Source organism: Perca fluviatilis, chromosome 21, assembly GCF_010015445.1.
Source record: "Perca fluviatilis chromosome 21, GENO_Pfluv_1.0, whole genome shotgun sequence".
NCBI classification, from domain to species: Eukaryota; Metazoa; Chordata; class Actinopteri; order Perciformes; family Percidae; genus Perca; species Perca fluviatilis.
Genome location: NC_053132.1, coordinates 14,627,874 through 14,643,155, shown reverse-complemented (window position 1 = coordinate 14,643,155; position 15,282 = coordinate 14,627,874). Strand labels below are relative to the sequence as shown.

The following is a 15,282-nucleotide window of genomic DNA, read 5'->3' as shown; positions in this document are numbered from 1 at the left end:
AGATCCAGCTGCAGTCAGGTGACAGAGAGAGTGATGCGGGAGGGGCCCGCTGCCCCGCAACGGAGGGACAGAGTCAGGCTATCGGTGAGAGAGATAGAGAGAGAGTCTGTCGGAGAGTCTGAGCAGGATGGATCAGAGACTGATTACACACTTAATTTCAGTGAGAGATGTGAGGAGAGGAAGAGCAAGGGAAAAGGAGAGATAAGGCCGCGAGGGGGGGGCCCATCTAAGATCTCGTCCCGGGCCCAGGCAAGACTGTCAGCTGGCCTGAATGTGAGTAGACTATTTTCTTTTTTCATTTGAATAGCACCAACTTCGGTACAATTGGCTGACAGAGATGCACATTTCTACTATAAATTAGCAAGATTAGTAGAAAAAAAACATGGCAACCATCAATCAAAAACTATTTGCAAAGGTCGAGGCTTGGCTGACTTTGCTACATGCTTTGCTCACCTTTGAAGCCCGAAAGCAGCTGCTCGCGGGTTCAATTTTGGCATTTGAGCCGCTTCCTTCTGTTGACTAAGAAAGGGTTTGAATCCTGGATTGCTGCTATATTTATTCATTTGCTTTAAAGCAAAAATGTCCACAGAAATTCCCTCAAAAACATCACAAAATAAAAAGGACTTATGTTAATCATAGAACCTTTATGTAAAAACTGAAACATGTCAAACATAAATCAATCAGGCTGGACATCCCACCTGAACAGGTGATTAGGACTGAACAAAGGAAAAGATGGCAGCACAGCACGCTACAGCACACTTACAGGAGACAAACACACTTGGATAATTGAGGTTGATCTTCTTTTGTTACAGTTTTCTGCCAACTTACACAAACCTAAAGTGTTTTTTATGAAAACCTCCAGAAATATAAAAAAATAAGTCACTGGAATTTAACCACAGGTTAAAAACCTAAAAGTCCTGGATAAGGACACAACATTAAAGCTAGAAAGCAAAATTAAAAGCTGGATGGCAATAAGGTGACAAAATTAAAATTACAAACTGTGTGGCTGCGTCTGGAGACCACATTCAGAGTTAACCTGTTTTAAATAAACAGGGTTTGAAGAATAAACAACATGCTTGGTTTTAACAAGTTGGCAAACAAGACTATAAGGTTATGTAATTAGTAAATCTTATTTTGTCTGTCCCACTAACTGCTTGATGAGAGAAAGCTGCAGCTGCATTAACTGTTCCAGGTGGTCAATCTGTGAAACGTAACAAAAACCATGTTATCCATTTGCACTTCAAATTTCAACTGCTCAAGCCAGTTCTTACCATGTATGACATAACAATGTAAGTCAAAGTTGGCCATTAACGCCTAGCTTAACAAACTAAAAAACAATGTTCTATAAAATTTAAGTTCAAAGATGCTTTCCAAAAAACAGTGAAACCAGCTTTGACCTTAGTCGTCAGGTTCAGACAGCAGCAGCCAGAGGCCTGAGGATCTGGGATTCAAACAGAAAGCCAAGTCAATGCTATACCATCCAACTCATTGTAGAACACAAAGTGTGATAAAAACTTTTAAAAACATTTTAAGTTAGGCAGTCGCAGATCATTGTTCTCGTTTTAAAGCATACATACCGTTAGTTTTGGTATCAATTTTGCATGGAGGCTCCATTTGTGCAATTATCTTCTGAACGGGATCTTCTGAAAAAAGCAAGATGAGATTTTTTTAATTAAGATTCAATGATTAAATCATTAAAAATGAATAGATTAAACCAATGATGTAAATAATAATTACTTGCTGCACTTCTTTCCAGTATTTTGAACCAAATTTAGCAATTAAATTAAAGCAATATGATGCATACCACAAATCGTGAATATAAAAAATACTGGGTTAGCTAGGATATTTTGTTGAATTTATAATGCAAAAGTAAAGACAAGCAACAAAATATAAAAAACAACAAACCGTTGACTGACACAGCAGAGGTGTTTTTCTTCTGCTGGGGAGTCTGGGGTTCCTGCTCTGGGATTATGGTTAGGCCGGTGGTAACCGTTGTATGTTTCAGCCCCTTTTGGGTTTCAGGTATGACCATGGGCTGGGGGGGGCAGTCAGGTACAACTGGAGTGCTGGCAGCAGATGTGCTGCTGGCAGTTTGGTCAGCCTTCTGGGTGGTGGATGAGCAAGTATTACTATTGGCCTGGTCCTGTAGTGCATCCAAGATCATGGTGGTGAGGTGCCCCCCGCCCCTCTCAGTGGGCAGAGTGAGTGAGAGCACGTTAACAGAGCCATTGAAGGACTGGACAGTGGCGAGGACGCCATTCAACAGCTGGCTTTGAAACATCTGCAGCACTTCCTCTGGCAACTCTGCAGGGAAGTGTTCCTTACCTAGAAACAGAGAGCAGGGTGTGGTAAAAGCATGATTACAAATAATCAAATCAATAAAATAATTTCAGAAAACAGAAATAACATCCCCTTTGTCTTACCAGTGAGGCTGCAGCGAGTGATCTGAAAGGGAAGCTGCAGCAGGTGCTTGGTGATAGGCAAGATACGAGAGAATGGCACCTTCTCACTGTTGCCGTAATCTGCATAGATGACACTCATCTCATTGTCACCGACCTCCAGGACCACCGCACGGTACCAGTTATTGTCAGCTGGAGGAAAGAAAAAAGAAAAAGAAAAAATGGTCAGGGTTTTTAATTCCATTTTTTTGGCAGTTTTGTGAGCACGGACAGATGCTTATTAGATTTTGATAGGGATAGCTGTTTACCTTCATGTCACAACCTCCAGAAGTAGTTTTTTGTGTATTTTACTGCCTTGATCGGTTTGTGTATTCATGCATCTACGAAATGGGCTAAATAAGAATACATATTTTCTATTCACTTAGAGGCAATGTCTAAAGTCAACAACATGCATAAAATGTCTTAAGTTCAGATTCAAATAGCCTTGAATCCTGCCTTTAAGAGATGACAAAGATGACTACCAAAACTGCCCTTAAAAATAGATGAGCCTTTACCAGCTACAAACCTACAGACAGCACTGAAAAATCCATTAAAACGGACCCTGTTGTTAACTGAGCTGCGGAATGTATCCACTAGTCTCCTTCTTGCATGCTGTGTTTACAGAGGAGCCGCTCCTACGCTCTGCAGCACAAACGTTGTGTAATTATATCTACTAGCAGACACCAAATTACCAGCTTAGGTCTGCAGGGGCAACAACTGCAGGTGGGGTCTCAAGAACAGAGTGTGAACATAAAAACTGGATGTAAGAATGAGAGAAGGGAATTCACGGTGGCAGATTGTGTCTGTGTTTCCTCTGAGTGATAACTCAATGATGGATCAGCTGGTGTGTCCTAATACGGTCTCTTGCCTGTAATCAAACGATGTGTGGGAATGATACTGCCTGAGCGACGGGGCTTTCCCCTGCTGACAGTATCTATCAAACTCTGGATGCAATTTCCTTATGAACTATGATGTTGACTAATCCACCTATCAAAACTCAACTAATCTTTTGTCACACACATTTTCTCAAATAAGATTAGACTGTTTTGGCATAAAAGCAACAAAAACTTTTTTTGTTTACCAAAAGTTTAGATATATATCAATATGATTTTTCAACATTAATATTGTTAGCCATTATGCATGGCTAGATTTGAAGTTGCATTTACTAACTTTTTTGTCATCCATTGTAAAAATGTCACTTAAAATCATGTTAGGATGTGAAGCACCATGAATTCAGAAGCTTGCTCACAGTTACTCACTTGTAATTACCGGTCTGACACCTAGTTGTTTTAAGGGTCATGGCAATGCTCACAAACACTGAACTAGTCGTGCTCACTCACTCAATTTGTGTCTACACAATAGTGCAGAGAGCTTTGCATCTACTGTCTGTGTCCTTGTTACTGTTCGCTACCTGCCTCTTCAAAAGCTTTGATGGTTTTACAGATGCCAGTTAAGTCTACACAACTCATCATGTTTAGGTGGGGGGAATTGAGCAGTTAAGGGGATAGAGGCAAGGACTAACAATGTACGTTGTTGCTTTAAGAAGAGCTGCATGCTATAGCAGTGTACGTTACAGTTTGGACATACACTTTATGTCCATCTGGCATTGTGATAGAAGGACCACAAATTAAAGTTCATCTCTGGACCTATTCTTTTATGATGTACTGAATGTATTTATGGAATATTAAGTGTTCCTCACCAGAGAACTGGGCACAGCAGGCAGCCCCAGGAACTGGTCTGCTCAGGACAGTGGAGGATAAAGAAGCACGAATGTTGCTGCAATAGGCAACCAGCTCCATCATCACCTCCTGAAGCTTCTGCTGGTCCACTGCACAACAACACAGAAATTACAACAGGAAGGAGTATCACATTTTCACCATTTGTGCAAGCCGAGTGTTCTGACCCTGGCTGGGAACGAGCAGGTAGAAGAGGGAAGGACTAGTGACGGCTGCAATGCAAGGCTGAAAGGTGTCGTTGAGAGGCAGCTCCACTGTCTTCCAGTCCACTGGAAAAGATGGGGCTGAAACAAGATTACAACACACAATTTCAACCGGGCTCCTTAAAAACATAAACCATTGCATTTCATGTTAACACCTGTATTCTAGCTTACCTTCTGATGGCACTGCAGATTGACCCTCTGTTGGCATCTTTTTGGAACTGGTTCCTGTCTGGTTGGAGGCTTGCACATGCATTTGGCTGTTTTCATTTTCCTGTATGTTCTCTTGGTGTTTGTGTTCAGAGCCTGTGGTTGCATGCGTCTCTTTGGGAACCACTCCAGGAACTTTGGCTAGTTGCGCAGAAATGAGGGCAGCTGCCACATTCTGCCCTTTGCTCTCCAGCTCCACACCATAGCCTTGTTCTGTGGCACAAAGGACACGTGCAGAGAGCTGCTCGCCATCCACCAGACTCTGGAACCACAGCAGGGCTTCACTGCTCCACTCTGATCCCAGGGGCTCCACACCTGATTCCAAACATACACACTTTGTAAGATGCATAATGTTGAATGCCCCTTTTATTCAACTATCCAAGAAAAATTATAACAATAAGTCTTTTACAGAACCCCCCCCACACACACACACACACACACACACACACACACACACACACACACACACACACACACACACACACACACACACACACACACACACACACACACACACACACACACACACACACACACACACACACACACACACACACACACACACACACACACACACACACACACACACACACACACACACACACCTGTGAGCCAGCAGCGAATTGCCTGGAAGGGTAGGGCCAGGAGTCGGGGTGTAATGGATCGAATGTGGTCCTTTTCCACTTTCATGCTATAACCATAGTCCACGAAGTTTACACACACGACTTCAGACAGCTCGTTTACTAAAGCCCGATACCACTCTTTATCACCTGGGGAGCAAAAAGCAAATAATCCTGAATGTCATCTGATCAAGGCTGTTAGGAAACAGTTCCATGTGTCAACAGTATTTATAACAACCAGCGGTATGTTAAATAATCTCACCTGGAAACATGGCACAACAGGGCTCCCCCACTTTGGGCACAAAAGGTGAGGCCTCTGCCACACAATGCTGTTTCAACTCAGCCCCGAGCTCTATCAGCCGCTGATGGTCTGACAAACCCATGAAATGAGAAAAGGTCACATTAAAGTATTAAAATAGAAAAATCAAGTCTAATGTGGACATCTGAAATTACCATAACCTTATTAATATAAATCAATAATAACAAATTATAAAATAGAATATATAAAAAAAATAAAAAACACAATAGAACCTATAATATACACACTGCAGTGTTTCCCATAGCTTTTCAAGTTACTTGCATTATTCTGGAAGTGCAAAGAATTAAATACTTAAAATAATTAATCTAGGCAGAAGAAACAACTATACCTATAGGATTGTTGATGCGGCAGTAAAACTCTTGAGGGTTCTCCACAACACTGGCTAGCAGTGCCACTGTCTGGCCGTCACAAGGAAGCTCACTACAAGACCACACCAGAGGCTCACAGCCTGGGGCCGGCACTGAAAAGCATTATATAAGATTTAGGCTTTACTATCTGCCCGCTTGAAAAATGTTTTTTAAAGAAAAAAATATAAAGTTAGTCATACAATTCTCTAATTAAGACTATGGTAGGTACATTTGATAGAATGACTCAAGTGACACTGCAGTTAAACTACATTACCCTAACATACAATATCCTGAAAAGGTAGAGGCAGTCATCATTGTTAAACACCCAAAAGGGTCATTGCTTCGATTTGAGAATTTTCTCCCCTGCTATGTTTTAGATAGAGAACTGGATATCATTTTCATAATTTAATGTTAGTCGCTTACCACCATGTGGTTCCGCAGCAACAGTTGCTGTCTCGTCAGCCTGCTGGTCACTACTGATGGGAACAGGAGAAGGAGCAGGTGCAGCGAAACCAGCAGAGATCAACAGCTCGGCTACATTGGCCTGAGGATCACTGGCCTCATCAATCATGGCCACCAAAGCCTTGCCCTCATGTGCTCCCTGGATCTCAAGGCGCAGTATTCGGTTCGATACCCTTCGCTGCAGGGCCAGCAGGCAGTCCTCTGACCAGCTCTCCCCAACAGGCTGCACCCCTGGAATGGAGCCCAACGACAGATGCTTGAGAGAATGTGAGACAATGTGTTTCAGAAAGACACACGTGCATTTTCAAAGGTTTATTGTAAAAGTTAATAGTTTCATGGGCATTTTCAACTAACATTTTTCAGGTACCTAAATAGAAGAAGTTACTTTATATACTATAGAGTGAAGGCAAGGCAACCTCCTGGTGACATACGGTCCTACATAACCAATAAGGTAAAGCGTTTTTTGAGTAACTTTCTTTTGAAAAGTTGGGTGACACTACAAAATAAAGCAGCGGAAAACAATTGAATATTTAGCCCTCAAAGCAGATCAAAACCTTAAGGTACTCCTCAAATCAGAAACACGTTCCTCTGATGAATAAGCCAGAACTTTAGCCCTGTACCACTGCTTGTCCTCTAGAAGAAACACAGAGGTCAGAGCTAGATTAGGTTCACAATGTAGGTCAACAAAGGGAAACTACTAATTTGATATTATACTGTATGACACCATGTTTTAAAAGATGAATGTAGAAATGTAGACACACATAATCTGTGAATTTGTCAGCTGGAGCACCTTTCAAGCCTGAAGCATTTACAAATCATGAAAACACATTTATAAAAAGGAATACACTAATCTTTTGGCTCTTTTTGTGCATCATGTATTCACTTGTTAGGCTACAATAAAAACACAGTTTTACTTTAGTAAATGGCATAACCAATTGAGCATATTCTCAATAACCCAACTGTCACATACTGGAATGTGTTAAAGGGTGATATATTCTCAATATGCAGGTATGTGTTGTACCTGAGAACTGGGCACAGCAAACTGTGCTGGGGGCTGGCCTGAAGTTCTGGGGGGCTGGGGCCTGGCAGCAGTGTTCCCTCAGCTTCAGCTGCAACTCCTGAATCACTCCTGTAAACCAGAAGCTCTCAAGTTAAAGATACATGTCAAAGTCCAGAGGTTTTAGTTGCGTGTACCAGATGAAAAGCTACTTACCAGCGTTCTCCACCTTCTGTACGATAATTTCATTGGGTGACTGAAGATGAGTAACCACAACAGAGAAGGAGTCACCTACTGCCAGTGTCAGTGGGTCTGGTGGCTGAGCCCATGTGTTGTCATCCTTCCCATCGGAGAGACGCCTGAAGTTATCCAAGGATGCACTTATCATGGCATCTGAGGAAAAAAGATATATATATATATATATATATATATATATATATATATATATATATATATATAGTATAATGCAAGATACCTATATATAGATAGATATACATATATAGAGATATCTTGCATTGCACTAAATATTGGTTGCAATGCAACAAATCAGATGCTGAAAAATTCCATTACGTGTTGCCAGGGTTCCTGTAAAATCTTTGGGTAGAAATGAAATTACCTTCATGACTTTCAATACTTGAAAACAGGCACTTGTGTAATGCATATTACAGCAAACTGTGCATTATAACACTGTCGTCCCCAGCTTACGGTTTGTCACAGCCCTGGTCTGCAGTCTGATTTCAGTTGGGATGGTTAAGTAATGGATGGCTAACAATTTTCCTCAGTTAAATGATAACAAAACTGCCATCCCTGCCGACCTTAGTCCCCTTACCCCTATGTTAAACCCCATGCACGTAACTTGGGTGTTATTTTAGACTCCCATCTTAACCTGGAGAAACAAATATCTTGTTGTAAAGACCAGTTTTTACCAACTAAGAATACATTCCAAACTCAAGTCTGTTCTGTCATACAATGATCTGGAAAAAGTAATCCATGCCTTCATAACCTCCCGCTTAGACTATTGTAACTCTCTCTACTTTGGTCTCCCTCTGACTCTGGTGGCAGGGCTTCAGATGGTCCAAAATGCAGCGTATGGGCTGCTCACGAATACAAAAAAGCGTGAACACATTACACCTGTCCTAGCCTCCTTGCACTGGCTTATAGTCCAGTCTAGGATACAATTTAAAATACTGTTGATGGTTTTTAAAGCTCTTCACGCCCTGGCCCCCAGCTACATAGCTGATATCATTCATCTTCACGTAGCTCCCAGGTCCCTCAGATCCTCTAGCCAAGGCCTCCTCCATGTCCCACGGTTCCAGCTTAAGCAAAAAGGTGACTGAGCCTTTTCTGTTGCTGGCCCTCCGCTGTGGAACAGACTGCCACCTGACATCAGAAATGCCCCTTCAATTGTGATATTCAAAGCCAGGCTCAAAACTCACCTTTTTACATTGGCCTTCCCGGCATTTTAATTGTCTTATCCTGCTACGTTTGTAATTAATTGTTTGTCTTTTGATGTCGTTTTTAGCCTAAATCACTGATTTGTAAGTGTTTTATTTTATCACCATGTGGCTAATGCGCTATGTACAGCACTTTGGTCAGCGCAAGCAGTTTCTAAATGTGCTACAGAAATAAACTTTACTTACATACTTACTATATGGCTTACTTATTTCTTGCTGAGTTGGTGTTTCGTTGACGGTTTCCTCTGCTGCATAATCGTGCTCAAGGAGGAATGTGCTCAACTTCTTTCCTAAAAGACAGGTAGAGAGTTGTCTTTATGGCTTTAAACTTCAACAAATCCTTTATCTGTATAAAGGATACAAGGATTGTATTCCCATCACAAATGACACATTTTCCATTAGGGATGCACCGAATATTCGGCCACCGAAAATGGCATTTTTGGTTTTCGGCCAAAATACTTTTATCACCGAAACAATACGGGCGAAAATGTTGTGATGACGCAAACAGAAACCGCGACCTGCACGTGTGCCAGTACCCGATCCACCTGCAAAGCGTCTCCTAAGCAAAGAGGTTGAGACGGACCACGGAGTGAAAACAATGAAAAGTACGCTCTTAGAGTCTGTCAGCACACGTTTCAGTGAGATCTATTCGGATCCTCTGCACTTCATCGCGACTGTACTTGATCTGCGTTATAAAGACCATTACTTGGATGCGGAAATAAAGCAGGGCGCACGAGAAATGATCCAGGCCGCGATGGATGCGGAGAACCCGCGTGGAGACGGAGCGTGCACGGATCAGCGCCCAGCGCAGGAGGAGATCAGAGCGCAGAAACAAAGACTTGTCTCTCTGCACCAGATGAGGGGCATGCACCCTTGTTGTCTGATATGTTCAGTGAAATCCTGCAAGAAAGTGCCTCAAATAATAATAATAATAATAATAATAAGTAAGCTATTCTGTTCTTAGGCTACTGTATACTGTATGTGACTATCAGATTGTAGCCATATTTCTTCTAGATATTTTTTTAATTAAACTTTAATATTAATTTATACAATTGCAATGCCTTGATTTTAGTAAAGTTAGTACACAGTTATAGCCATAAAGGCAATGGTACTAATAATTGGCTTAATTTCATTCGGTGTTTCGGTTTCGGTTTTCGGTCTTGGTTTCCTCTTTTTTCGGTTTTGGCCAAGAATTTTCATTTCGGTGCATCACTATTTCCCATCATAAACATGTTTTTCAGCATTCCCAACTCAAGATAACATACCCATGGAAAGCAGGATATCCACAGCATGGATGCGGCCATTTTCTAGGGATTCCACCAGTCTAACAGTCACAATCTTGCCTGCCAACAGCTGTTTCGCTGATATACGGCACTCGCCTGACCAGTTTCCAGTCACTGGGACCACCCCGGCGATATGGCACTCCATTGCCTGGAAGTAATAGATGCAAGTGCTAGTGTCATCACGCAAAAGACAACAAACTGTCAGCTTGAATGTTATGTAGTGGGAGTGTGTTATCATTACCATGCTTAAAAATTTTTTTTTAAATAAGATGAGTGGTGTGAATATGCACTCACGCATGGACAAAATGGCTGGATATTAGCAGCCAGGGGCTTGATCCTATCCACAGGTACATCCTCTTCATTGCCAAAGTCAATGTAAAGGATATTAGCCATCTTCTGGTCAGCAGCTAAAGTCTGGACCAGGCCTCGGTACCAGTTCTAAACACATAAAATACACAAGTGTCACAGTGCACAGTCAATAACTGAGCCAATGTGCATATTAAAACATGTGTCTCTTATCAAATTGCTTGAGAAGGCCTCTGCTCACCAGATCACAGGAGAACTGAACCGCGCAAACCTCACCAACATGTGGTACATATGTCCTCATTGATGGGCAGCTGTTAGTTTTCTGAAGCTCTGTGCTGATATATTGCAGAGCTTCCAGCATCTCAGGACTTTGTGCAACGACAAAAAACCTGCCAGGGCTGTAGAACTCTACAACAGATGCCTAAAAGCCACACACAATTACAACAAAAAGACATTGCGTGTTCGTATTAAAGAACGTTGGCTAGATCAGTCTTTACAGTTGAGGCAAACTGAGAATGTTGTACCTGGATGTCTGTTCCCTTAATGATTTTAGTCATATGCAAGTCCTTCAAATAGACCCTCTGGAGGCTGGATGCATCACCGTGCTTCGATAAACAGAGGTTAAACATAGATGACAAAACACTGACACATTTCAAACTTTTAAATGTTAAGCTTGACTTTTTACTTGCATAAGAAGATCTCCAAATCACTGCAATTACCTTAGACTCAACCGGGCCGGCTCCGTCTCCTGTCGCCAGCGACGCTGTTGTTTTCTTAGTTGTTTCTCTTAAATTAAAAGGAACAAGTGAGTGCACTTTATCTAGTGAACTCTTGACTGGTGAATCACAATGATTGTTTTTTGTTGGCATTAAATATCATCACAGCTGAATGTTAATGGTAGTCAGGGTCTACGCATCTTACTTTTCAGGTTCTAGATCAATGGACTTGCACATGTGTCTGTGTGCCTTCCAGTCTTCTGTCTGACATGCCACAGAGCAGTAAGGAGTCTTCTTGCAGCGCTTGCACCTAAAATTTCCTGTCAAGTGAATTCACTTTTTACTGCTTCAAACATTACATGATGGCCAAGCAAACTTTTCTTCATTTTCCTGGAGCACGAGCGGATAGCTGACAGGAACATCATGATGAAAAAGGTTGAGAGAAAAAAAAAAAAAGGCGTACCATAACGCTGGCTCTTCTGTGTCTACCCTTCACAATAAAAGCCCAGCTTAAATTCCTTTAGAGCATTTCACTAAGAGGAAACTCAATAAAAAGCCATTTTGCCAACACTAAATATCAAACAAAAGCCAGACACTATATCGTATTAAGTTGCTGTGAGCTGTAAACGCGAGACTATCTTGGAAAGACAGCAGTTTTCATCAGACTCACACTGGGTCCATTAATTAAGTGGACTGCTAAAAACATTACCGTTGGCAAAATACAACTGCAATTAAATCTATTCTTCAACGTTAACCATCAAGCCACTAAGCCTGCTTGGAAATGAATACCTCTGCTGAAGTATTAAATTTGTTAACGATATTAATGACTAGATGACACAGCACCGCCGTCATTAAACACCGACCACGGTCTGATATCGCATCAGCATGCAATATCAGCATGCAATATCATTGACGATAAATACAACACTAAAATGTAGTTGAACAAAAACCCTCTTATAGAGTGAAGTTGCATATTAAGTGGTTTGGGGTCCTGCTGCAAGTCATTTTGGAGTAAAATTTGGTTCTGGAGAATGCTACAAGTAGAAATACCACAGGCCAAGCAACGGCCCATTCCAAACAGGCATATTTTGAACGGGCACTGTACTAGTTTAAAATCATTACATAAAAGGCATGGCACACGCCATGATCTTTTTCACTTTTATAAATGTTTATTTATCCAACAGGGTTAAATATTGCAATTGATTTGCCTCCTCATTTGCATGTTATCATTATCAATATGACTTTCACCAGAAAACATCTTGCCATAGCTAATATAACACACATGATCTGAAGACAATCTTAACAGCTAGTCAGCAATATATCCTCCATGAGTCTATAATTTGTTAATTTTATAAAGTACGATTTTTTGGAGAATGGAACGCTCCAAAAGTGTACCTTAGCAAAGCCACTTTGATGTGGGACCAGTTTTGGTAAGGCAAAAAACCCTAATATACACATTTGACATGAATTTGCTCATTAATACTCATGATGTAAATATTTCAGAATTTGCCTCTCAGGCTGATTCTCATCAGTTATTTATGGCAGGTGGATAAATACTTGTATACTGTTGGCACTCCATGGTGCAAGGCTGCAGGAACTTTACATACGCCCTTCACATGGAGTTGTTGCGACTTTAATGGTGACAATATTACCTTGCTGACCACAGAAGTTGCAGAAGTATACAGTCAGCGCTGGTGGTATGGATCCTAACACCTATGAAGACAGAAAATACTTGAAAAACGGCAATGTTCAGCAGAACACATTGGTTTTCCAATTATAAATAACTGCAAGTTCGTTACATACTGCTGATTGATCCCTGCTGATTCCTGCAAAAAATAAGAGAGGAGGAATGAACATGGTGGACTGTAGCTAAGGTCTGAGGTAGTGGCTAATAATATTGCCATGTTCTAGGATTACAATTGTATTGCTGTTTAGTTACTATTCGCATTGTACAAAAATAACGGGTATGCCAGGCAGGTGTGTCCGGTAATGCACGATCATCGAATGATGGCACTGATTTACCGTCTCCAATGGCGCCTGACGCGGGGCGCACAGGTGTTGCATTGGGCATGGTGGGATGTCTTGGAGAAGGCAATGCGGTAATAAGAGCCACGGGGGTCGATGATGGTTTCCTCAAGGGCTGGTTAGGTCGAACCAGGTTTGGAGAAAATGAGCGGTACATGGCGGCAGCTGTGGATGTTATAAATATTATGTATAGTCAGAGTTAATTTAAATATATTGAAAAGTGCACAAAAAGTCGTTTTACAAATAAAAGTACTGCATTCTTAGCTAGCTTATCAGCGCCGAAACAGCTAACGATTACGTTAGCTAGCTACACTTCACGGTGATTGATGCTAGCTGGCTAAGTTAACGTTAACTTAAGTTAGCAAGCCAAAGCAAATGGCGACAAATACAAAACTTACTTAAATAATGTTATATTACGAGACAACTGAATTAATAAACCCAAACAAATGAATATATCTGTACTTTATGGTTTAATATTGCAGAGTCAATATTTTACCTGAATGCACGTGTTGGTGGTAGAGGTAAAGTGTGTTGCACATGCGTAGTAGCCTCAATTGCGGATAGGTCAAGGGCAGAATGAAATTACCGTAATTCTCATCTTCTGCTTCTGTCCCGAGAATTAAAGACACATCTTTAACACTAATTATATGTAGTGGGCAGGGTGCGAACTACGGGGGAGCTAGGTGGAGCTCGGTTCCCCTTAATAAGACATGGGCTCCCCTGAAAACGTGATTTGTGAAATTTTGGGGGGTCTCTAAAAATATTAACAATGTGTCATTTTGACATGCAATTTCAGTTTTGTGTAATGTGATCATCGTGGATTATAATGTGTAAAACTGCAAAAATATAATTCATGCGTGATGGTGATTTAAACCCAATTCACTTCAATAAAGAAAACTATACATGTTATTCTTGTTATGAGCATCAAGGCGTGGCGGCGCTGCGGTGCAAATCCAACTCATGTTTAGTAGGCTACATGTTAACTCAAAGATTCGTAGAAAAAATATAAACATTGGAGGCCATTAATCGGTGCGCAAAGTCCTTGAAATCCATTCTACAGTAAGCATCATATAGCCATGGCAAAAAGAAAACAAGGCAGTTTAATTAATTTTGGTGTAGCGATGACGTTAATAGCACGACTAATTCACCTGCTGCAAGCCCACTTAGCACACCTCCCACCGGGGTGACAACGCAAGAAGAAGCTGAAGAAATAATGTCCTCTCTGGCTGAAGATGATCCTAACCCCTCTCGCTCCTCTCTCCCGTTAAATTGGAACAGCCAGCAGTGGAGAGACTGGAAGAGCCCATATACATGGCTGTTTGTTAAGGATGGAAGCTTGGGGTGCGTCGCTATGGTCTAATTGAACGGAGGAATTCTGGTATTCTTCTTATTGTTTATATATTTGTGGGTGGCTGTTTGCCCTATCTATTCCTGTCGATAAAGTATGATAGGGTAAATCCTGTATAGTGCATACACTTGTAGCTGTTATGTATCTTTGTAAGTCATTGTAAGTTGCAAGCGCACGCACGCCCCCGCGTGGAAAAAAAGTGGGCTCCCCCGAAGGCCACGGTATAGTTCGAACACTGGTAGTGGGTTTCAATATTGACCTGGGACATTAGCATCATAATTGCCTTTCATTTTCCAGAGCTGTGGGGGCCTCAGTGTCTTGAAAATATTGTGCTCATGTCTGTCTGTGCATTGGATGCTGGCTCACTGTTTTGGTCATTGCACAATGGACGCTGACTGATTAATTGCATTTGACTCAAATATAAGTCAACTATGACATTGTGTGGATGCCATATACAGTAGGAAAATGCTTTCCCCCCTTTTTTTTCTTTCTTTATTTCAACAAAACACAAAGTCTGCTAACAAGGTATCAGCTAAAGGGCCTGTGGTGTTCAAAGGGCAGAATGCAGCAATCAACTTGGCAACATATACCCTTGTTACTGATAGTGTATCAGTCAGTACAATAATCATGGGCTACACTATCTCATATTAATACGAGACATATGTGTGATGTTTAATGTAGTTTACTCATGTATTTGTGTTAATGTTTGGTATAAAATTCCATTTAGGTGAAGGTGCATATGGGTGGAAGTGTACCTGTCGTGTGTTAACGTTACACTGACGTCATTTCTCACCGGCCCGTCATTGGTTTATATCGCTTCA

General features: G+C 41.4%; 1 protein-coding gene across 1 annotated transcript; it reads right to left on the bottom strand.

Annotated features, from left to right (window-relative positions):
* Nucleotides 1-624: 624 nt before the first annotated feature.
* Nucleotides 625-13,738, bottom strand: tdrd1 (tudor domain containing 1). The gene is made up of 26 exons (XM_039787875.1): nucleotides 13,610-13,738; nucleotides 13,111-13,278; nucleotides 12,892-12,914; nucleotides 12,741-12,801; nucleotides 11,294-11,408; nucleotides 11,092-11,158; nucleotides 10,897-10,977; nucleotides 10,614-10,793; nucleotides 10,361-10,504; nucleotides 10,049-10,214; nucleotides 8,990-9,073; nucleotides 7,546-7,722; nucleotides 7,354-7,461; nucleotides 6,894-6,965; nucleotides 6,294-6,632; nucleotides 5,852-5,983; nucleotides 5,467-5,574; nucleotides 5,190-5,354; nucleotides 4,549-4,899; nucleotides 4,342-4,458; nucleotides 4,138-4,266; nucleotides 2,424-2,591; nucleotides 1,906-2,325; nucleotides 1,578-1,643; nucleotides 1,398-1,441; nucleotides 625-1,201 (listed from the first exon to the last, which is right to left on the bottom strand). The coding sequence occupies exons 1-26, from the start codon at nucleotides 13,650-13,652 to the stop codon at nucleotides 1,130-1,132; spliced, it is 3,600 nt and encodes a 1,199-aa protein (XP_039643809.1). The 5' UTR covers nucleotides 13,653-13,738; the 3' UTR covers nucleotides 625-1,129.
* Between the last annotated feature and the right edge of the window lie 1,544 nt (nucleotides 13,739-15,282).

Coding starts and splice junctions, on each gene's coding strand:
- tdrd1 (XM_039787875.1), bottom strand. CDS start 13,652: ATGTGCAACACACTTTACCTCTACCACCAACACGTGCATTCAG. Junction 10,978..11,091: donor CCGGCCCGGTTGAGTCTAAG/GTAATTGCAGTG, acceptor TGTTTATCGAAG/CACGGTGATGCATCCAGCCT. Junction 4,900..5,189: donor AATTCGCTGCTGGCTCACAG/GTGTGTGTGTGT, acceptor GTTTGGAATCAG/GTGTGGAGCCCCTGGGATCA.